The sequence below is a fragment of the Seriola lalandi genome, unplaced genomic scaffold, assembly GCF_002814215.2.
Source record: "Seriola lalandi dorsalis isolate HSWRI2012SDOR001 ecotype SW California unplaced genomic scaffold, Sedor1 jcf7180002054983, whole genome shotgun sequence".
NCBI classification, from domain to species: domain Eukaryota; kingdom Metazoa; phylum Chordata; class Actinopteri; order Carangiformes; family Carangidae; genus Seriola; species Seriola lalandi.
This window is the reverse complement of record NW_019525532.1, coordinates 1,490,574-1,514,697: the sequence shown is the minus strand read 5'-3', so window position 1 is coordinate 1,514,697 and position 24,124 is coordinate 1,490,574. Positions and strand designations below refer to the sequence as shown.

Genomic DNA, 24,124 nt, shown 5'->3' with positions numbered 1-24,124 from the left:
GGAACGTCCATATATGATTCACAATCATTTAACTTAACGCCTAACAAAGAATTTTTTTTTTTTTGTCATTCTAGCAATATCGACTACTTAATGTTCGTCAAAAAGTATATTGTCCCATTTTTGACACAAGCACTCACAGGTTAGTGAGAAAATAAAGTCAAAATCATGTTTTTAATCCAGTGATACACACTGAGTATCACCTGTTGAAACAACAGTCTCTTATTGTGTTCGTAATCAGCTTAAATAGCATTCAAAGGTGGGTTGTCAATATGGAAAGCTTCAGCATCTTGATTTTTGCTATGCACCACTACCGTTCATTGGTGCAGTGGTAAGCATGTGATCCCAAAACAGTAAGTTGTTTGTTGGAACTTGCTGTAACCAGGAAGTGGACCTCAAGGATTAAGCAAAGTCCGACAATGCAGATCCGAGTCTGAGATGTCAGTGGCTGGCATAAAGAAGGAAACTACTTTTCATTTAGGTAACTGTTTTTTCCTTTAGTGCAACACTCAACCATTTTTGGTTTAATTGACATAAAGTACATGTAATGTTTTTGAGCCAACTCAATGGGTTCTGGGAAGCGATCTGTCATGAAGCACAATCAGAATTTAGTGGAGAAGAGGTAAGTATATGTTCAGCCAACTTTCATATTTTTTAGTCTATAGTGACACCGGTGAAGGAGTCTGAGGTGCACACCTGTCACAACATGGATCCACCAAAAAGACATTTGTCATTACATGCAAACTGACAAACAGCTGTTTTATTAAAAATTCAAAATCTTAAAATATAAGGGAGAATTCATCTATGATTTTGAACAAGCATTATCCGTGAAAACATTTCAACCTTAACACTTCCCAGCAACACAACAATTGTACTGTGTTGATTAGACAAAACTCCAACAACCACTGCAGTGATCAAGGACACAAGAAATGAGGAGTTTGCAGAACTTGACACTGCAAGCGAAAACTCTTATGACATACTACTTCACTTTTCTCACTAGTATGTTCTCATTAGCATAGAAACAGAAACTTTTTTTTCATGATTCCTGTAACATTACAGAAATTCTGAGTATGAAACTGTTTAAAAAGAAATTCAGTCTTTATCTATGGTCAAAACAGTATAGCAGCAAAATGTCAAATTTTAGTCTTCATAATACGATTCCAAATTGATTTCACCTTATATGAGTTTTGGAGTGGCAGGGCAGCAAATAGTCCTACACCCTTCCTTAGAGTTAAATTAAAAAAATATATAATTTTATGTAATGTAACTAATTTACTATTTTATTACACTCAAGCAAAGATGAAATCAGCTACAGATACTACTCATACCTAAGTGTGAAAAACTTTCCACCTTATACTGTACCACTACTTTACAAAAGTAAAGCATAAAAAAAAATGTAAAAATAAAAAGCCCAACTTCTGCAAAACTTCTGTAGTGATTCTTCCCGTTAACACTGACACTTGTAGAAGGCTCTGTCTAATTTTGACACTGCATAGATATTCAGTTCCCCTCTGGTTTCACTCTGAATGTGTTAGTTTCCTAACAGCCTGCTGTAAGTTTTCTGTCAAGATAAACTGCATCTCCCTTGGCCAGAGGATGGGCAAATTTAGCTATGAAATAAAATATGACTAGTTTAAAATTGAAAAAGATCAGAAAGTAATTAGTGTTTCAGTTTTTTCATAACATAACACGTCATCGGGCCCTTGTCTCAGATTTAATGATTTGAGTCCCCCTAGTGGTCATTTATGGAAAAGGCTTCCATTTAAAACTGCACACTGTGCTTGGGTCTCGGAAGTATATTGATTGAAACACATAGATGTGACTTTCATTAGTGCATGCTATTCTGCCGGTTGATCATTTTCATAAAAAAAAAAAAAATGCTTAAAAAGTGTCACTGACTAACATTTACAGGATTTCAATTAGGATGATTGATAAGACCAAAAAAGTTTAGACCATAACAGAGTGAAGACAATGAAATACAGTAAAATATATTTTAAAAGCTATAATTATTTCAAATAAAATAGAGTTAAATAAAATCTAGACTAAAAACTAATTAAAATAAGGGGGAAAATATACTGTATACCAGGAATTGTACTTTGGGCACAGTTACAGCAACATTTCCAGAAGACATGGATGACACAGTAGAACGGGGTTTAGGCAGAAAAATGAATCATGAACAATATATCCAACTAACTACTACTGCAATTTGATCAGAGCACTTCCATAGAAAAGCAATAACATAAAATAGTGAGACTGAATGTAAGCAGGGAATGATAAAGAATTAAACATTTGGACAGTTAGTACAACGCTGACTTGTTGATAGGATAGATGGAAAGAAGAGTTAGAGTGAGTGCAGTACCATATAGCTCCTTTTCTACATGTACACACTGTATATCCTTCTGTGTGTGTTGGCCCATGAACAATGTAGGAATCCTTTAGTATGTTTAACGTTTCAAATCATATAAAGATGCTAAAATCTAAGCCCTTTAGTGATCAGTGTAATAGGCTTTTTATCTGAATCAGCCATGAAAGTTGCATATCTAGTCTGTATAGACACTAACAGAAACACCCAACAACATTTTCACTAAGTCCTAATAGGGTTTTAAGGAAAAAGTGACCCATTTTAGATCCTAATGACCCAATTAAGTTCTGGTTCACTGCTTTGTACTCATGTCATATCAGAATCTCTGAAACTCACATGAAATACTACCTTTTCCACTTCCTGTTTTTTTGCATAAGGCTGTATGTTTGGTTTGCATTGCATGAAAATATTTTTGGTAAAGAATAAACTCTCATACTTCAGTTGACCGTCTGTAGCTTACTGGTGCTGTCACTGACAACACAGGATGCTACAATGCCTGATGTTATAGTGACATGTTTTGTTCATTCACATGTTCATTTGATTAATCCACACAGCACAGAAAATTGGCCAATAAATTGTATTATTGAAGAAGATACATGTAATTTTTACACAAATAACAAAACTATAAAGATTTGTCCTCCAGTAAAAAAATTTTAAAAAAAAAAAGGAAATATTGAATGAATGTCCTTATAGCAGGCTTCTTTCATTTGTCATGTTCATCTCTTCTGAAAATCTTGATTGACCTGCAGGTGGTGCTATGACTTCAGATTTTTTGACTTTTGCAACATACTGTACACTGTGTCAATTTGTGTCGGGTGCTCTGCCTCATCCACGATGACGGACTGTGAAGTTGATGCCTCTCCTATCATCTTGTGTCCTTTCATATCTTTACTGCCGTCACTCTTGCCAAGAGAAGGAGTCACATTCTTTGCCTGTAAAAAACTGTAGACAGTATCTGCTTTCTCACTTGGCATGGACCCCATTTCCTCTCTTGGACTGCTGGTCTGCCTGGGCTGTGAGGCATCCACGTTTTCATAAGGGGCCTCAGCTTCACTGGAGGAAGAGGTAGAGAGTCTAGGCTCAGGTTGTGGCTGTTCCTCAGTTGGCTGACTTTGTATTAACTGAGCAGTTGATGTCTGTCCCTGGAAATAAGCAATAAAATATGTTTTCAGTGTCTTTAAAAAACAGTGAAAACTACATTTCACATTTGTAAAAATGAACATTAAAAAGGCAGTACACAATCCTGTCAAAAAATTGTTCTAATTTATTATAAATTTATTTATAAAGTTATATAACAAATATCAATATTGCTTAGTAAAGTAATAGTGCAGTTTACCTGACAGTGATTATATTCTGAAGAAAGTCTCTTAGCCATAAAAGCAATCAATGCACAGACAAATACACACACTGCAACAAATACTAATATTACATAAAGTGGTTGTGAAGTCTCTTTCTGTTCAGGATTAGATTTACTGAAGCCTGGAAAGACATAAAAATACATTATTAGCAGATAATGCTTTTCAGACATGAAAAGGGAGTGAAAATATTTCTGTGTATTTCATTGCAATAACTGAGTGGGTGGTAAATCAACAAACACAATCTATATGGCTACATTTAAAAACAACATACAATACTTACACGTTGTTGCCACGCTCTTAGAAACATTATTTGTGCTAACATGGTTGTTGCCGCTGCAGACAACAGTTCTGTTGTCAGAGGAGATGGTGATGTTGACTTTACTGAATGACTTCTGAGATGTTGTACAACTGTCCACATCACAGACAGACCACAACCAGTCATCATTGATGGAGCAGTTGACTGTGATACTGCAGAATCCAGCAGACAGGTTGGAGCGCAGCACTGACATTAAGATGACAGGTCTAGGAACAGCTTCTGCAACACCCAGCAAAGCAGATAAATGAATGGGGCATTAAATAATTCAATGGCACCCTCTGCTGGCTACCAGTTGCAAACATGAAAAAATTATTATACTTTGAAAGAATGTACGTAGTGAACAGTCTCCTAACTATGAGCAACATCTAAACTAGTGAACCAAACTATTGAGCAGTTTTGAAGTTGCAGTGAGAAATATTTGCATATGACAGGGTGACAGTGACAGATTCTTTTATGTTCATTATGCCTATTCATTCACGTATTAAGGCTAATCTTAAGATAAATGCATCATAAAATCAGAAAGGTATGGACATATAAAGCAGATCAAGCCAGTCTTAAGACAATGTACCATCTACTGTAGAACCTACCTTGAACAATGACTCTGTGTTTTTCTGATACACTATTAAAGTCAGGGTCCCGGAAGCTGACTTGGTAGATGCCAGTGTCTGTGTGTGTCAGCTCTTTTAGACACAATGAAAGGTTGGCATGATTATAAACCACCTTTTCTGTGTAGTTGGGGTTGATTTCATCACTGGCAATAACTTTTCCACCAAAAGTCCATTCACCACGTTTATATGGCGGTGGTTTTCTAACATGTAGACATAGCGAGCTGTTTTTCAGTTTATAATGTGTCACTGTTGGGTCCTCTGCCATAACTCCTGATAAGACAGATCCAAAGACAGTGTGGTAAAATACATTATTGCACCTTACAACATCTACTTTAGATAAAAGATATACTGAGATAAGTATGATAGGTCGATATAAAATTAAATTTTTTTCTTTTGTTTTGTAGCAGCAAAAATCAGTAAAATGTTGGTAAATGGTAGCAAGCAAATCTCTAAATCTTAGAAAACATATGCAAAATCTTTTAATAATGCTGTATGAGCACAAGGGATTCATTTGCATTTCTAATAACATAAGAGCAACTTTATAATTTTGCCAAATTTCAAAATTAAATTGACTACTAATTAACAGAATGTAATATTAATCTTACCTGCAAGAATCCAGCAACTCAGAAGAAGAAACATTTTTAATCCACGTAACGTTGCACGAACTGTGTATGAAATTGTTGAACAGGAAACAGTTCTATATGGGTTTGATGGTGCATGTAGCACATCTTTGAAAGGTCAGGAAGTGGCACACAGCGCAGATGTTACTGAAGTTCCAATGAGTGAGAGCAGAGACATAATTAATTTGAATACAACTCACATTGCTGAACCCTAACTCCATTGTACAATTAATGTGCCTATTAGCCTCATTTGAGAGACAAGACGAGGTGACCAGGATGTTCTGTTGTTGTAATATAGTTGCATTTTACACAGTCAGAATACACACTTACTTTTATCCTTAATTATTTGTTCTACGATGTTGAAACCAAAATGCCTCCATGCATTACTTCTCATACGTCTGGCGTCATGGTTAAATGATCAGCACAGCACTGCTGCTTGTTGTGAATTTTGAAGACTTCATTTACACAGTATCTTTTCTCGTCTGCAAGTAGCATACAATTACGTCAGTCTTTCTCCTCCTGCTATTTTGTCTCTTATACCATGATTTAAGAATAAGAGATTTTGCCTCTTTTTGTCAACATGTGTGTGTGTGTGTGTGTGTGTGTGTGTGTGTGTATATTCACAGGTGGTTTGGTTTTGAATGTGCAAACAAACAATGTGACTGTGGGGTTTTCCTGTGGTTCATGCAGGAAGGTGAAATAAATAATATAATAATAATAATGAAATAAATGTCTTATTTGTTTTTCACCTTCATCTTTGTAGATAAAGTATGTCAATATACATTTACCTGTACTATAAAGGCAGTTGCTGATTATTAGCTATGTGCTGCATTATAGGTCAAGAATTACCTGTTGAAGATGTCATCAGTGGGGATTTTGAAGTCATGGAAATTACAGCCATACTTTTTACCTGAAAGACAAAAAGCACCTTGGTAATACTATGACATGAGGGAAAGTAATTCAGTGACTACTATAATAGTACATTACCGTGAAGAAAATTCCGCTTTATGGTAATGTACCAAATACCATAATATAGCGCTGTTGTTTGTCTGAGCATAATACTGCTAATAAAACATAGGTTGTCCTTAGCTTGTAAGCTACAGCTACCATTACAAGTTGTCTCTGTTCGACTGAGTTCTGTTTAACTACAGAGCGTAACAGCTGAAGGCAGCAACACAGGCTGGGAGAACCAAAGTACTAACACACAGGCAGGTAGGTGTAGTGAAGGAACTTAGGAATTTACAAACTGAAAAGAATCAGGCTTACAGACAGATGGGTGGACAAGCAGGAAGGCAGGTTACTACATGCAGTGAGCAGGCACATAGGGAAACACACGGGAACACAGACAATCTGACAACGACTGGGGCCAAAGGGATGGCCTAGGTAGTAGGGAGCAGACAGGGAACTGTCACTTGACCGGGAAGCTCAGGTGATTAAGAGTGCAGTGTTTCCCCTAGGTTGCAGAAGCAGAAGCTACAGCAGACTTGCTAATGCTAGCTTCCCTGCCATCAGCAGCATAACTGCTTGCATACTCGACACTGACTGTGTGGCTTTTAAACATTTGAGAATTACGTCTATCCTTCTTTAGTTTTAGATGGATTTAAAACACTTATTGGAGAGCTTTAATTGCACTTAATGAAACAAGTTGTCAACTTGTCTCTCCTCTGCTCTTGCTCTATGTGTGTGGAGAGGAGCAAAGTCACACACACAGTGAAACGGAAACGGAGAAGAAAGAAACAGAAACTGAAAATAAATGACCATAAAACACTCTAGCGACTCTTCATCTGAGCTGCAATAAACCTATTGTACATTAATGAGGTAGATGACAGATAAAATATTTTGTCTTTTTAATTTTATTAATTTATTTATTTACACCCCACAGTTCCCTATAGCTATATAACATTAACTGATCATACTGCCTTGGTGGGGCCATGGGCATAGTTTCAAATTTATTTGCGCTTTTACCTGAATATATACAGTAAAGTACCACAGTTCTTACAACCTTTATTCCTTTATTCTGAAACTAGAATTAACTGGCTCCCTGCAATAAGATTAAGGAAAATATAGTATAAGTAGCAGTAGTAAGTATTAGTAACTCCAATTTGAGTTTTATCTAGTAGGCAATATTTATATACCCCTTTAAACAGTTGATTCAAAACACGACACAACAAGAATACTTCAAATGCAGTAAACACATTCAGTTATTTAACAGTCCAGGTACAACACAAAAAAATATCACTTAAGGTCGCCTATAAAATAAATGTAACTTGACATAATACCTGATATTGAACACAAAATGATTATTAGCTCCTCTCAATACATTCAAGCCGCTTTTAAATCTCCACCTGTTACCTGTAATTGGGCTCTAATTGTGCAAAATGCTCACATCAACAACATATGGTGGGCCCACACTCACGCACTCTCAGCCTGCAACATAAACCATAATGTAAACTAAAAAAGTCTGTAGCAGGCCTGACTTTTGGCTTAGGGGTCCAGAGGCCTTAAAACAGTAATGCCCGTTTCGCTTGTTCACATTACCTAAAGCAATAAACAACAAGGCACATTCAAGAACAGGCCTTAACCGCGCGCTCTCTCTCTCTATATATATATATATATATATATATATTTTACACTTACAAATGTCCGTCTCCTGGATCAGATACCGCAGCTAAGCAACAAGTCCACAATCTTTTTCATAGCGAGCTAGCAATAGCTTGTCTTAACCAATTACTTCATATGCAAAGCTAACAGTATGGCTGCAAAGCTAATAGCGATTATGCTAATGTTTGTTGATACTTTCAATTAGCAACATAACTCGTTTTCCTTTTGCTATCACACAGTATTGAAAACCAAACGAAAACTCGTATTTACCTCTTGTAGACCACAAAAGTCCAAGTCACGGGATAACTGGTCGCCAGTTATGGACATTATTGCTCTCATATAACAAACACTGTTGCCTGGATGCTGATAATTAGCTTCTTTTTCCTTCCAACGCCATACCGAGCGGTTTAAAACTAAGCCCCGCCCCTTTACCTGAGCGTGGAATTGGATTGGCTGTTGGTTTTGGGAGACTCCAATTAAAGGAAAGAAAAACGTAGATTGATTTATTATGCTGATAATCAGTTAGGTTGTTAGGCCAACAACACCTGCTGGTTCATGTACACATCAAACAAACTATGCTCATTTGCACTGACTCCAGTATTCAACCTTTTAAACCCTATTAAAACTCTTTTAAACATTTTAACATATTTTATGACTCATATTTGTATATATTTTATCCATCAACATATATTTCAACCATGTTAATGTATTCTGTAAAACTATTTACATCTTAATGTCTAAATGAATTTGACTTGATTTTGACTGAAAACAGTAAAACCAATTAAACATAAAACCAAAGAGCAACGTTGAGAAACAAATATGTACACTTCTTAAATAAGCAGAAAAATGCCATACCTTAGCAGACACACTACAATTTGCAATATGCTACTTATACCATCTTGTTTGGGCCTTTTATCTTTCATACTTTATCTGCAACTTTGGAGGCAATTCACATAGGTATGGTTTTGTCTAATGCACACACACAGACTTTGTAAATAACAAATTTATTAAAGAAGGCACTTATAAAGTATATTAGCAGTCAGAACAATGAGCTTCCAGTATTCAGAGTGAGCCATATACAGTATACAGTACAGGCAATACATCATAAACAAGCACAACCTCTCACCAGATATTGATACTGAAATATTTTCAGTTATTTTGAATATTTTTCATTGGCCTTGTATGGAACAGCAGAGGATTTTCATTTGAACAGTGGCACTTAATCTCAAGAGCACACATTTAAAAAAGATTATAATACTTTTGAATTGCTAGCAATGAACATAAATCCTTGACTCCCTTGAAAACTAAAACTTTATGTGCTTTATATTTTTCAGATATTAGTGATGAGCATCAGGGGATAGCCTACTGTATTATACATTTTTAATGGCATACTTGTTGGCCTTTCAACCAAAAACACTTTTAAGTATAGATTAAATTATTTTTCTGATGTTCAATATTCCTTTACTTAAATTATCAGATAGTCCATTCTCTAAAAACTGTATCTTTTCTGTTAACCAATGTTTTAACTAATCCCCATTTAATTTAAGTTACCATTTCTATGTACAGTTAAAAGAGAGGAAAAAAAATCCAAATATATGTATTTATCTAATCATATTCAAAAAGGTTGTTGATTAGATACATATTAGCAGAATCCATAGAAACTTTCGCAACCACTGTATGAAAAAAATGACAGCAGTAAAAAGACGAGTGTGCTATATTTTACAGAAACTGTGCACCAAAAACAATTAATATGGTATACTGAAAATGCAGAGTTGTATATCAAATCTCAGGACATGAAGTCAAGAATGTGGAAAAAAATATTTTTACACGTATCTGTACAGAAGTAGATTTAAAACACTTACTGTACATGAAATTTAAAACAATTCACAAAAAGGTTCATACAAACAGTATTATCACATCCAGTTACACTTTTTCAAGCGTATACACACACTCACACTCACACACCCCAAACATGACCACAAGATTTCATTATTTAATACAGTGCATTAAGAATCAAAGTTAGTTCCGTTATTTCCTTTGTGTAAAATGCCACTTTTCTTTCAAGTTAAAGTGCTTTTAGTAGAATATTACAAAACATGTTTACCCCAATAAACCAGGACATTCATATCAAAGAGCACAATATTTCCCGGTGTAACAAGTAATGGTATTGTTAGAAACTTCTACGCACATAAAATATGATACATTCCTTTTAAATCTTTCGTTAAAAAAATAATATGGTTCCAGTATTTTCGCCACCTTTTTCAGGTATTTTATTAATTAAGAAAAGAAAGAAAATAAAAACAGTACTGTGATTCAGTGATTAACATCCACTCAGACATTCACCTCATTACAGAAATCATCTCTTGTCTTTTATCTGTAATAAATCCTTATGTCCTTAAAACAGGTAGAAGAAAATATGTTGGGAGAAAATTTTTATCTGTATCCAATAAAAATTCTACTTTTTCTCTTTTCTAAGTTTCAATTGGAACTGGGTTAATTGAAAAAAAAATGTAATTATAGACAGACATGACCTGATAAGATGAAGATTTTTGCAGTGTTTGAGTACCTTCCAGTTACAGTAAATGAAGTCCTTTCCACAAACAAAAGAAAAATGAATATAAGTTTAGAAAATGTCTCTATAGATGACTTGATGTTTTGCTGTACATTTGTACATGTCAAGTTTGTAACTTGTTCCCTTTGTACTTGGTTGAAGCCATCCTCAGTATCTTCTCTACAGACTTTCAGTTACAGTAGCGCATTGGCACATTGTGTCTGTGTGTGTGGTTGGTGGGTGCAGTGAAAGTGCACCCAGGTGTTTACTGTCATGAGGTCCACACTTGTACGCGTAGGCAGAGTGTTGTGTGGGGGAGTGTGTTTTGTGTTGAGCAGCCTGGTTCTGTTTTCCTGTCTTCACCTTTCATCTCGGTTTCATATCAACTTTCCACAACCTCTTCCTGCCCTCAAACATTACTAATACGCACACTCAATGGGCTGCTATCTCTGACGCGCCCCCTCTCTCGCCCCCTCTCCTCTCCCCTGTAGCTCTCTTCCAGTTTCATTTTCTCCAGGTCAGTCCCACCTTCCTTGCTGCCGTGGTAACTGGACGCCTGTGAAGGGGGGCTCGGCGGCAGAGACTGCTTGAAGAGGGGTGGCGTTTTGGTTTTGGCCACTTTGTCGAAGAAGGCAAAATCAGCCACGTATTTTCCTGAAGGGGACAGGGAGACAACAGGGGGAAACTCGTAGCCCCACAGGATCTCGTCTGGTAGGTAGGATGTTCGAACTTGGCAGGTTGCCGAGGTTGGCTCAACTGTGGCACTCATGATCACAAGCAGCTCAAAGTCAGCCAGCTCAGGGTCTGTCCAGCCACCACCTGCAGGACCGAGGACAGAGAGTAAAGGCCTATTCAATTTTGGTCTTTTAGCCCATTAACAAAAAACAAAAAACTACCATTTTCCAACGCAAAGCAAATGGTTTTAACATAGTAAAGTATTAAAATAAATTACAGAAACTGAAAACCTGCTTGAAAATTGCTTTTCTATTACAGTATGAGAAAACTTAAGAAATTACTTCACAAAAGAGGAATAAAAAGCTACATTTTTTGCTACTTGGTGGCATCTTATCAAGCTAAAAACAACATGGCAACATTTAGAGTCGTAAAGCAAAGAAAACCAAAACAATGAGCCAAAATGAGCCAAAATGCTCCATAGGGCTGAAGGGAACTGCAAAGTCAGGTTATAGTGACACATTTCAGTTATTTGATCCATTGTCAGTATAAAGCAGCAATATCTTTATTTACAATTCATATACTGAAAGAAAGTCATAGAAAGACACGCACAAACCTGCACACACACACACATCAACACGCATACGCACACACATGCACACGAGCTGCATGCACATCCTGAAATTTCCAAAACATAAAACTCCCCACTTCCAGACTGATCCCAAAAACAGTTGACCGGCTCACACACACACAAACACTTACAGAACTCATATCAGAAATTCGAACACACACACACACACACACACACACACACACACACACACACACACACACACACACAAATACACAAACACACAAAACAATAGCTGCCGCAGGTTGGAAACACTGTAGTCATAGATGATTGAATATGATTTATACATATTCTAAAACACATGCAGAATGTACTTTTCATTCAACACACATCCCCCATATCACAATGGACGCGCTAGAAGACATATGCACTCAAACAAGCACACACCTGCATCAACAGGCCTCACTCAGAATGCAGACTCGGTCATCTGTCTAAACAGTCCTTCCTCTAACCCAGACCCAGTACCGCTCCCACCAGGGCAAAAACACCAGGTTTCGCAACCCCTTGTACACACGGCGACGCAACCGTGGTTGAGGGATTCTCTGTATTGGCTTATTGTGGGCGGGCCAAAGGGCTCCATCTGCGTTTATGCAGTGATCTTCCTGGCATCACTACCATCATGGCTCTATAGGGATGGCAATGTCGACCCTTTGGTTGATCAGTTCACCTCTCTGGTCTGAAATAACTATGGATTTCCATGAAAGTTTGTTCAGACAATCACGTTTCACAGACGAGAAATCCTGATGACTTTAGTGATACTGTATTTCCTCCCCTTAAGGATGAATTAACACAGGTGAACCTCTTATTTCACGTATCACCACTACCAGGTCAAAATTTCAGTTTATCCAGCAGCTTCAGCTCTACTTTGTGTCTTGTGATAATTGCCAAATGTTTGCATGCTAAAATGCTAAGACGATGAATGTGGAAAACATACCTGCTTAACATCAGCATGTTAGCATTGTAACTGTGAGCATGTTAGAAAGCTGTTGTTAGCACAGTACAGTCTCGTAGACTCTTTACCTCATATTACAGATACTACTTTGGTGTTAACTTTCATAAGATTCACATATGCCATTCACATAGCTAGCTAGTAAGTGTTCATTATTTTAATTATTATACTAATGCTGATAAAAACAAAACTGTCATGACAATAGTTGATCATTTTTGGGATCTTTCTTGTCTGTTAGCAACTAGTTCTCCCGTTGTTTCAGTGTGCAGTGTGTTCCTGCCATTCCCCATCACCTGATCTCATCACCCACCTGTTTCTAAGATTGTATTCAGCTCCATTAGAATATATTACAGCACAGTACACCTGCCTTCTTTGCCAGATTGTTTGTTGTGGCTTCCTGCCACAGTGTTTCAGGCTCTGCCTGATCCTGTTTACTTCCTGCCTGCTAGCGTATGCACCCATCTCAAACAACACAGCACAATATCGTTATTGTTCATCTCTACAGGAAATAAAAGCCTTTCATAAATTATTTTTTATAATTTGCATTTAGAGTTTCACTTTCAGCCGTATGTTTGTGAGTGTGTGTGTGTGTGTGTGTGTGTGTGTGATACAATACGTACAACCTTATGGTTAAGAGGAATGTGCTTACATTATAAGCTCAGTGGGTTTAGACAGCCATGTCATGTCTCATAAACTGTCTCCACAGTGTCCTGCACTCCTGATTTAATGACTCACGGTCACACAATGCCAAGAAGATTCACACGCTGTTGCACTGAAAGCCAGTATTCAGTGGTCCTAACAGAGCTGTTCCCTGCTGAAGGAGAACATGTCCTGAACATAAAGAGATAAAGAGAAGGTTTGCAGGGGGCTCTAAAGCTCTGTCAAATGAACCAGTAAGTGCAGAATCATGCTCAGTCATGAGTATCATCAATGTGTCTTCTCAAAGTGTGCATTAGGGATATCCATCCATCCGTTCATCCATGCACCGATGATCTATTCCTGCTTATCCTGTGCAGAGTTGCAGAGCCGGAGTCTAGCCCAGATCTCAATGGGCCAGGGGCAGAGTACACCCTCGGAAGGTTGGTTGCCCATTCATCACAGAGCTGACACACATACACAATCATTCAGACTCACATTCACCTATTCAGGAAATTTTGGCAAGAATTTAAATGACAATTTTGTTTTATGCTACTTTTTTTATGTTGAGAGTTGTCATGTCTGGATTTATGACAGGAAATAACCGAGATGAAGCAACAACGGATAAAAACTGGATACTGTTACAGTAGGCACTGACACAGTCTGTAGTACTATGGCCAGTATTATGTGCGCGCTGTAATACAATCCCTTAAATACGGCTACAGTTAAAATAACAGGAAGTTCAGGAATCACAACAAAGAGGATAATTATAACTGAAGAAAAGTCGTAGCTGGTGGGGAGGTAATAATGGCTACAAGTAAACACTGATATTATACTGATAATAACAAATGTGAAAATCTAGTGTCACATGAGGCCAAGGACAGAAATAAAAGAAGTCATCCACGGTAAATTAGTAGTGTGAGTGTAAATAACGCAGCGATCAGAGCCTGTCAGCGCTGATGCCTTTGAAGCTTCCAGTGCTGGGCGCTCTGAGCCGCTGTAAGTGGATCTGCGCAGGCTTCGTGTCAGCACCCCGGACTGTACAGCATTGTGCTCTAATGAGGGGTCTCTCTGGAGATCTCTCTCTCTCACACACATTCCAGCCAGAGAAACCCTCTCCTCCAGTGCCAAACCAGCCCAACTCTGGACGGCCAGAGGCAGCCAAGCACGCAGCACATGACCGTAAATACCAACACACCTACGTACACATACATACTTAATGTACATACAGTTAGTCGCAAGAGACACGTGAAAAGTTAGAATTTAAATAAAGAAATTGACCAGTTGCTGACAGATATTACACCTTTTGTCATTAAATTAATGCTGGTACTAAAGTATACTGGTATTTGAGTTTCATAGCTTCAAACCAATAATAATAGCAAGTGTTAATATTGTTCATATTCTTTTACAGTAATTCTCGCTTCTAATATCGATATTGATGTAAAACACTCCTTCGTATGGCCCAGTTAGAGCTTTGGTGACCAGTGTCAGACAAGTAGGTTTCATTATATATATTATAATATTACATATTAGTTTGTCAGACTTAGAGCCATGATATACCTTTTGCTGCCCAGGCTCTGAGAGGGCTGTTGTCGTCAATGATGTGATAGAAGGTCAGGGGGATGATGAGGAAGGGGCTATCGCTGGACGTGTCCACTTGAAAAGGCACGTTGCGCTGGTCCAGCCGCACCGTCTCACCCTCCTTCGTCAGGGACGTCTGAAGCAGCTTCCCCGTCACCTGGGAGCCAAGATGGAGTCAGTAAATGCAGCCAAGAGGTTGCAGAAGGCATCCTGTAACCAAAAGGCCCCAGGTTTAATACCTGAAATGGCCAAGTGATGTGTGCTCGGGTGATGCTCTGAATGACATGTTCAGTCAATGTATGAGTCATTACTATGTTTTATACCAGCAAATTTATTGCACTAAGGCAATTCAAAGGACTTGAAAGGTTTTTATTGACAGGATGTGACTCAGAATACTCTGTTCCAGTGACTCAGTCGGATATGGTAAGACGACCTATAGTGTAGATCAAATGCTTTCATGTACCTAATATTACAACAGCCCATTAAATGAACTCAAGGTTCTCATAAAAGCTTTTTTATGTTTTGTTTTATGGACTTAAATAGGTGGAATGAGTGTGAATGGCTTCACACACCTGCAGAGCAGGTGAAAATCCATAATGGAGCATTCAGAGAGCTGCATACGAGTGTGTTCAGACAGATTTAAAACTATGGAGCTATTTGAGGTTGTAATTATCATTAAATATGAGGGACAAAACTCACACATATAAGCTCCAAATGTGACTGATATCACTGTATATCACATGCAAATAATAAAATCAGACGATAATTACTACAGAAATAAAATAATTCCAGAAGGTGCTTTAATCCCATTACCTGGCATCCTAACAGGAGGCTTTTGCGCATGTTGGCTACTCGGATCATGAGGCAGGGACGACCCTCATGATTTGACACAACAGCATGTTGACTAAACTTCACTGTCTCACCTCGCTTCTTGGGACGAGCGACCTGCGAGTGGAGAGAAACGTGTCAGATAATGAGATGAATACTGATATAGGATGATACTATATACTGTAAACATTTCACATGCCCTTCGGTAATCATCTACAAGGCTTGAGCTGGAAAGAAAGTGAAATTACAGGAACATGTAGATAAACAAAGGGTGTTAGATTACAAGTGAGGAGGAAACTGTTGAGATAATCCTGCTATTGACAGATAAGAATTGTAATAATCAACATGGCGACAATCTGTAAGCATAACTGATAACCAAGAAGCTGTAACGATAAGGAAGTGGAAGAACCATCAGCCAAGAAGTGCAATTCAGCGATCCAATAAAGGCATAAAATTCCCAAAGTATAACCGTAAGAATGAATGAAGTGTTTACTGTACTGGGGCCAGCAATTAGTGTATTTAAATGGTAGAATAAAAAGAAAGTGGAGTGGTGTGAGACTCTTTCATCACATCTTTAACAATCACTTTTTACAGTTTCTGTTTTGCTCCAAACTAAAACAGAAAAACTACATCTGACTACCTTTGCAAGGAAGGTGCCCGTGATGAATATCTCCATCACCATAGTGATGACCAGCTGAAAAATAAGCAGGACAATGGCAACAGGACACTCCTCTGTGATGCACCGGAAACCGTAGCCAATTGTGGTCTGAGACTCCAGAGAGAAGAGGAAGGCCCCCGTCAGGGTCTTCACCTCCATTACACATGGGGTATGGTTGGAGGGGGGGTCAAACTCTGGAAGGAAGGGAGACAGAACAGAAGATCATGCATTGAGGGGTGTAAACAAATGACCAAGGAACATTTTGTCCCTCTCTCAATGTCCTGCCAGGTCTTTCTCATGCTCTGTATTCCAGTATGTGTTCTTCATTGTCTACTCATTCACAAAAAAGTACTTGTGTCCTTCCGTGTCTCTGTTGTGAAAGCATTACTTTTTGTCTCAGTTCAAGGACATCGTTGTTTGGGGGGAGAAGTGGGATGAGGATGAGATCTACAGATGTTCTTATCAATAGAGCTTGATAAATGTTCTAAGTGAGATAAAGAGCTTTCATAGACTTTCCTGCTTTTTGTGTTGCTTTTCTATTATTTATCACTATCTCTGCAGTATGAATCTCTAGGATCCTCCTTACCCAACAGGTCTCCATGCACCATTGCTACAAGGTACCAAAGAACTCCAAACAGGAACCAGGTCCCAGCGAAGGTGGCAGAGAAGAGGAAGAACTTGTAGCGCCATTGCATGTCCAGAAAAGTTGTCCAGAGGTCGCGAAGGTACAGCGCCCCTCGCCCGCTCACATGCTCAATACGCACATTACTTCGTCCATCTTTGGAGAGGACACGGCGCCTCCTTCGCAGAGCACAGGGCCCTCCAGCTCCTTGTCCTCCTCCACCTGCGTCTACACCTCCGGTGACCCCTGGGGAGCCTAGCAGGGGCTTGGTGATGTCGGTCTGCGTCTGGGAGTGGCATACCTTCTGTGGGGAGGAGCCTTCTGAGGAAGGGGGAGTGGCTGAGGTCATGGCTGGCACTGCAGGGTTGTGGAGACAGAAAAAGAGGGAACAACAGGAGGTAAGGAGAGGAGGAACTGTGAGTAATGAAAAGACGAAGAGAGGTGAAAGATGTCATATTTAACAAATGAACAGCAGGTGAGTTCAAATGAAAAGGTGAAGTGTGCAAAAGGAGAAAAGGAAAGGGGAGAACATTTGATAATGAAAGAGAAAAATGACAGAGTGGAACATTTGCGAGGAGAGGGAGATGACGATGAAGAAGGGGATTAGAAGAACATTTTTGGCTGGACAGTGTTGTGGCTGTCCACGGTGGTCCATCTAAGCCCCTTTCTCCTTTCACTGGGGGCAGCTGGCCTTGTCAAAATAAAAGCCCCCTTTCAGCATGAAGGCACAGCTGCTCTTTCACATTAAGAGCGTGATAGCGCTGGTCGCTTCACATGTCGGTTGCATAAGACGGCTACTGAAATGGATGAGGAGACTCTATTGACTGTTATTCCAGACGAAAGAAAAAAAGTCTTTGAAAAGATACGGATATCTTACACTGGTGTTCACCCTCTTCCATTTTGCTGAAAGCTGTTTTCATACTCTTACTTTATGGACTGTTTTTACTTGAACAGAGACCTTAAGTCAGCAGAGAGAGCAGATGTGATACAACGCAGATGTGCATTCGAAGCATAGCAGTAGCTTCTTTGACTAAACCTATTGTGTTAATTACTGTATATTCAAGCTTTGGTATCGCCTGAAGTTGTAGGAAGAGGAGAAGGAGTAATAATAGTAGTTTCAAGTGATGCATTTCTCATCATGTTTAACTTCAAAAGTATCTCACAGACAGATCTAGTGTTTTGGAAACTGTCAGCAGTGGAGAACTATACAAAAAGTCAGTGAACACCTCCCTCCTCTCCAGGGAGCCACCGGACATCAAAGTAATGACGAAAGACACTGGACTCTAATGACTCTAATGTTGAATAGACATTAAAATTTTGGTTGGAAATGAAAATCAGGTCAGGATATCAAAACCCAACATTTGCTAATTGACATTTTTAGTGGACATTGGGTTTTGCTTTCAACTAGAATATCAGCATTTCATAAGTCATGGTGGTGTTCGCATGAGATATTTGGAGGACGTTGGATTTTGGTTCCTTAACAACACAACTTAAAACCAACAAAACATCAACATCAGCTGTCGTCAGTACTCTACGTCAAATTGATAATGGCGTTAGACGTTGCCCTGACAACCCTCCATCGCAACTTGCATTCAACCAAATATCAGCTAGCTGCTGTTGGGTATTTTTGGTATTGGACTGCCTGTTATGGTTTTGGCTTGGGGATAAACTGGCCCTGACATCAACCCCATCCAAACCCTTTTGTGATAAACTGGAACACCAACTGCAAGCCAGGCCTTATCACCCAACATGAGTGGTTGAGTGCACTAATGCTCTTGTGGCTGAAATCCCTGCAGCCAGGTTCCAAAATTTTGTGGCAAGCCTTTCCCGGACAGTGCAGGCGGTATATTAACACACATGGCTTTTGAATTAGATGTTCAACATTCAAATGTGTGTCAAATATGTGTCCACATAGTTTCGGCAACATGGTGTATGTTGAATATGGGCGACCTTTCATTCCCATATAACTCCACCGTTACTCATTACTCAAGTGCCTGTAATGCATTCAAGTGTCAAGTGAATGCTTGTGTCAGAGGCTGGTGGTGTAATTGTAATGAGGCAGTATAAGTGGCTATGGGTGTCATAGTGGTAGCAGTATATCAATTAAATGAGAAGTGTCCCACCCCACCCCTGGGTGCCATGGACACTTATTGTCACTGTATGGGTCGTTCCCTGTGCACTCTTAACAGTTTCACCCTCATCTGGGCTGCAGTTTCTCCTTCTCCTCATCCTTCTTTTCCTTTTCTTCCCTCTTGCTCTCACTCACTGTTTGCTAAATGGCCCTTTTGTCTCAAACTGCCTCTGCTTTCCGGAGAGAATAAGACAAAACCAAAAACAAAACAACAAAAACAAAAGCCTAAGAACCCAAGGCGATCTGATACGTTCTGTCCTTTCCTGTCCTTTTTGACCCTTCTCTCTCCTCTCTCCATGCCGGAGCTCACACTGAGTGAATGAATAGAGATCTGTGTTGATGTCTGTGCTCTGAATACTAAGATGTGGAGGGGGAAGAGAGCGGAGGGAGGCGGGGTCAAGAGGAGGCCCATGTGATTGGCCGTGTCCATCTCCAGCTGAACTCTAGCCCTGAGGAGCTCCTGCCTACACATACAGTAAACACACAGTTGTGTATTAGACATATAGACCTTTTGAGCAGTTAGGAAGCAATACAATACAATTTATTGTCCAAAGGAACGTTTGGTTTGCGAAGCCAAGACCTTACACATAATATTCGGCAGCTAGCAATTGTTGGCATTATTCTATATTTTTCTTGTTGTCAACAAATTGCATCTCAATACTTTCCAACTTCTCTATCCTCTACGCTAGCTGTAGTTTGGCACGGGGCAAGTAGTGGACAGTGGGTTAATCAGAGATTTTTCGGCAGAAGTCAAAAGTCAGTCTGCTGGTGTCTGGAAATGCTTGTTAGAGTTCAGGTAAATTGTCTAGTGATGATTTTCTGTGGGTACATTATTACAGGTGACTCCTCTCACATTAAACATTGTCATTTGATCCATTGTTTTTTTTTAAAATATTAATTAGTGCAGCTTTAAAACAAAAAGTAGCTGAAATAGGCTACATTACGCTAAGTTATTTATAGCTAGCCAATGTAGTGTTTAGCAAACGTTGCTCAAACAGGAGTAGATGTGTATTTTTTGGAGCTAGTGCCCACGTTCATTGTGAAAAAGGAACATATCACCAAGAGCAACATTGTGCCTTACTGAATTTTATTAGTTTACAGCGGAGGTTTTCAGCACAGAGGAATAAGCCGCATCAAGTTCAGTAGAATCATCAGTGCTGGTTTTGTTAACAAGGATCAATATCAATATCTACAGTTACTGGTTTGTAAATTAAGTCTTACACTGTGCTACTACAAAGTACTACTTAGCATTCATTAGCAGTCTTCTGTGAGCAACAATGCAGTAAGTGGAGGCTGCTGTATAACCAGATCATATATGGCAATGCAGCAAAACACAGTTGTAATGATGTAAAATATATCTTCATTGGAGGAGTTATAATTTTTAACAAATACTGCATTTCACTTAATATTTAAATGTCCTCATATCATTGTGTGTTATAAACAATATATCAAATGTAAAATAGGGGCAAATGTTACCAAAGAAAGTAAATCAATATTAGTAGAGACAAATAAATTATTGTGAAGTGTATCAGTGTCTCTCGGCCACACTGATGGATTCCCTCTCTTGTAAAATGACTTTTTCCACTCATTGTACGACCACACTCAAGGTTAGGATCTCTTCCTCTGTGTCCGGCTCTCCATCCCTCTCCTTCCCCCTGTCCCGTGTGCACAAGAATCCTTTGTTTTCGAGGAGATGAAAGGGACAAAAGCCACCATTGAAAAATACGACTGGGTGAGCGAGTGAGTGAAAGAGAGGGCGAGTTAGACGGGGAGAGGAGAGCAGGACGGAGTGTCGAAGTGCGTGTGTTTGTGTGGTGTGTGTTTATGGCTGTGTTTGATCGTGTGTGAGTATGCGGCGCTCGAAATTGTTAGAGGGCAGAGATGTGTGTGTGGGGGGGGGGAATAATTGGTTTTGAGGCGAGGATTGATAGAAAATTGAGCATCAGGTGACAAAAGCAGAGAAAGAGGAAAGGGGAGAGAGGAATGGATGGTGGAGGAGAGAGAGGAAAGGGTTTGTAGAGTGAAGGTGGAGGAAACTGATTGGTGACAAAAGATGCTCATTAGTATTCCAGAGGAGAGAGTAATCCCTTCCACTTGGCGCCCTTGTCCAGTGTCCACATCCACAGAGAACCCCTAGCAGCCAGTACACTGCACTGAAAAGACTCAACACAACACAACTTGAATGGCTGTGACCACTGCACAGCACAGCAGCCTGCAGCACTGGACTGAAAGGACTGTCTAAACATCAACACAAGCCATGCCAAGAAGGCATCTGCTCAGCCAACACAACATGATAAAACCACAAACTGACTGGAGCCAAACTAAGCACTGCACATCGCCATACAAATGAGCTGCTGTTGTGTCAAAGTCTCTTTACAAATTACAGCAAAACATTTCAATCAGGAGAAAACTTCTTCAGCAGCAATTTGTACATAGAAACACCAAATATCATCACTGTCAGGTGAAGGTGAGGCCACAGAGGAATTGGCCGTGTTTTCAGGTTTACCATCATGCATTTTTTAAACTTTGTCTGATGGGTTTGGGGAATTGGCACGACATACCTCCAAAATATTAGTTTCTCAGAAGTAAGGAAAATTTCCCTGTTTTCTGATTCATGGCCATGCATTTTTTTATTTTTTTTTTGTTGCATATAATCCAAAGGATTTTTAAGTGGTTTATTTATCTTAGTAGGATAAAGTTCACCATCATCTAAAACATCCGGTATAATCAAATTTGGAGAGTCATGGGTTTCACTGGACAGCCTTTAATTTAAGTTAAAAGCTAAAATTCACCCTATCAAATTAAACAAAGTTATATAAGACTTTGACACACCAAAAACTAACCTGACCAACTAATAACATATCATGTATAAAATTCAGTTTCTGCTGTAAACAAAGAGACTATTCTCCTACAGGCAACAGTGGTTTGATGGTTGTTCTTCTTCTGCATAAATTTTAATTATACTATGGATCATTTTGACTCCAGCCCTTGTAAGACCCGCTGTGATGAAGTTTTGATCAACTGAATCACTATGCCATTCAAATAACTAAATCCACATTGTGATCCAGTGTTAATGCAGGTTTTGAAAATAAGAACAATTTGGTTGGTGAAAAATAACTCTAATTAAATGTTTGCAGCATTTCCAAATAGGCACATACAGGCAGGTACAAAGCCTACCACCATAAAGACAGGTGAGACACTACAATCGTTCAAAATGGGAGAACGCCACTTTTCAAACAGTCAGTCTCGTGCAGATAAAAAGTGACAAAAGTAGTTGTGTAAAAAACGACAAAAAAGATAGCTCGATAGTTCATCTGCACACAGCTTGCCAACCACTATGTCAAGTGGGTGTGATTGGCAGATTTCGGAAAGTTACAGAAATTGTTGCGCACAACGACATCGATTCTTGTGTGTGGAAGGTGTAGGAGGAGGAGGTTTCAGATGCTTTTTGACCATCTGACACACAATTCAGCAGAAGCATACTCACACCTTAACTTCTCTTCCGTATTCCATCCGAAACTTGGGGGAACAATATGTTCCATGCAGCAATAAATTTCCCCTAATTGCTCATGTAAAGTAATGCAGTTGTGTATAAATGTTAAACTTATGTATTTTTACTGTGGCTGATTCGTACGTCGCCTGCATCCCATGTTAACATAATTCACCTTAATGTGGATTTTACTGTAACAAAAGGAAGTGAAAGTGAGCAGTAACCATGGCGATCAGACATTTGTCTCAATGTCTCTGTTATCCGGCAGACCGTCCAAACCTCCATCTAAATCTAACACTTCCCCTAAACCAATCGCCTCTACTTCCCCCGGCCCAGAATTACTATAGCTGTAGAGTTACGACACTGACCTAAATTAAACAATGTGAAAGCAGCTGTCGTCCACCAGGAAGTGATTTAAGACTGACTTTTACAATCTTCTTCCAAGTCAGTAGTAGCAGATGACCTGTCTCTCTGCGGTAAATCTCACTGCTCTACTACTGTTGTGGTGCTGATGAGGATTTCTCGATGAGTTCATGTGATTTGTTTCCGAGCCAAGATTTTCTATAGACTTGAAGTGCAAACACCATCACACCTTTTTTTTTTTTCTCTACGTGTTTTGTGCACGTCTTCTATTATTTACTGCGACTACAACTAGTATCGCTCAGCTATTTCTCACATAACTGCAGCAGAGGTCCAAATGTTCTTTTTCTCTGTTTTGCAGCTTAAATATTTACTGTACTGCTATTAGAAAATCATGTTTATTAATTATAGGCACCCATGCAGGACAGGTGCAGGATATGGAAACTTATGTTAGCTTAAGTTAAACTTTATCATTTCAGACTTATCTTTGAATACAAAACATTGTACAGTAATAAATATATTTTATAAATTTGCTACAAAACTATTACCTCACATTACCATGTAATGATATACAGTATATAGACTGGATTTGTGGGACCTCTCTCTACTAATATCCCTCCGCACTGTAAACACAACACAACTGAGCACCTCTCTGATTGCCTTGTATCAGACAGTTCAGATGATTCGTCTGATTCTTTCCTACACTACAAATCGTACAGAAGAACTATAATGATACAACAAATGCATCACAGCCAAAAATAAGTGTATACCAGGATGTTAGAGGAATATTACACTGGCACCACCACAGGAAAACAACAATAAAGATTACATTCATCTTTTTAGTCCAAACAGATACACTGTAAGTCCTTAAAGTCACGTAAGCTGTCAGATCTGTACATTATTCTCATATTTTGATCTAAAATTCCTCTCAAACCCTTGATAAGTAAAAGTTGTTTTGTGAGTCTTACCTTTCTGTTGACTTGTAACAGAAGTTCACTTTGACCACAGCTTGGAAACTTGAAGGTTTAATTAATTTCACTGTCCAGCAAACGTGAAAAAAAAACAGATGACAAGTTTTTATCTGTCTTGGGGTGGGGGGGGGGGGGGGGGGGTAAAAAAATAAAAATTAAAAAAAAGTTGAAAAAGGAAAAGC

General features: G+C 38.9%; 2 protein-coding genes across 2 annotated transcripts; both read right to left on the bottom strand.

The window, feature by feature from the left end:
- Window positions 1–737: 737 nt before the first annotated feature.
- Window positions 738–5,401, bottom strand: LOC111647236 (uncharacterized). Its single transcript, XM_023396862.2, has 5 exons — window positions 5,247–5,401; window positions 4,621–4,911; window positions 3,998–4,252; window positions 3,696–3,838; window positions 738–3,501 (listed from the first exon to the last, which is right to left on the bottom strand). Exons 1-5 carry the CDS (start codon window positions 5,278–5,280, stop codon window positions 3,115–3,117), a joined length of 1,110 nt encoding a protein of 369 aa, XP_023252630.2. The 5' UTR covers window positions 5,281–5,401; the 3' UTR covers window positions 738–3,114.
- Window positions 5,402–8,850: 3,449 nt separating this feature from the next.
- Window positions 8,851–24,074, bottom strand: kcnj10a (potassium inwardly rectifying channel subfamily J member 10a). The gene is made up of 6 exons (XM_023396860.2): window positions 23,940–24,074; window positions 16,955–17,347; window positions 16,351–16,562; window positions 15,696–15,827; window positions 14,862–15,039; window positions 8,851–11,232 (listed from the first exon to the last, which is right to left on the bottom strand). The coding sequence occupies exons 2-6, from the start codon at window positions 17,337–17,339 to the stop codon at window positions 10,823–10,825; spliced, it is 1,317 nt and encodes a 438-aa protein (XP_023252628.1). The 5' UTR covers window positions 17,340–17,347; window positions 23,940–24,074; the 3' UTR covers window positions 8,851–10,822.
- Between the last annotated feature and the right edge of the window lie 50 nt (window positions 24,075–24,124).

What these genes read in the sequence shown, in the direction of transcription:
- LOC111647236 (XM_023396862.2), bottom strand. Translation starts at nt 5,280, where the DNA reads ATGTTTCTTCTTCTGAGTTGCTGGATTCTTGCAG. An exon ending in ACACAGAGTCATTGTTCAAG is followed by an intron (nt 4,253 to 4,620) that starts GTAGGTTCTACA and finishes TGGGTGTTGCAG; the next exon opens with AAGCTGTTCCTAGACCTGTC. An exon ending in TAAGAGCGTGGCAACAACGT is followed by an intron (nt 3,839 to 3,997) that starts GTAAGTATTGTA and finishes ATGTCTTTCCAG; the next exon opens with GCTTCAGTAAATCTAATCCT.
- kcnj10a (XM_023396860.2), bottom strand. Translation starts at nt 17,339, where the DNA reads ATGACCTCAGCCACTCCCCCTTCCTCAGAAGGCTCCTCCCCACAGAAG. An exon ending in GGTGCATGGAGACCTGTTGG is followed by an intron (nt 16,563 to 16,954) that starts GTAAGGAGGATC and finishes CCTTCCTTCCAG; the next exon opens with AGTTTGACCCCCCCTCCAAC. An exon ending in CGGGCACCTTCCTTGCAAAG is followed by an intron (nt 15,828 to 16,350) that starts GTAGTCAGATGT and finishes CTCCACTCGCAG; the next exon opens with GTCGCTCGTCCCAAGAAGCG.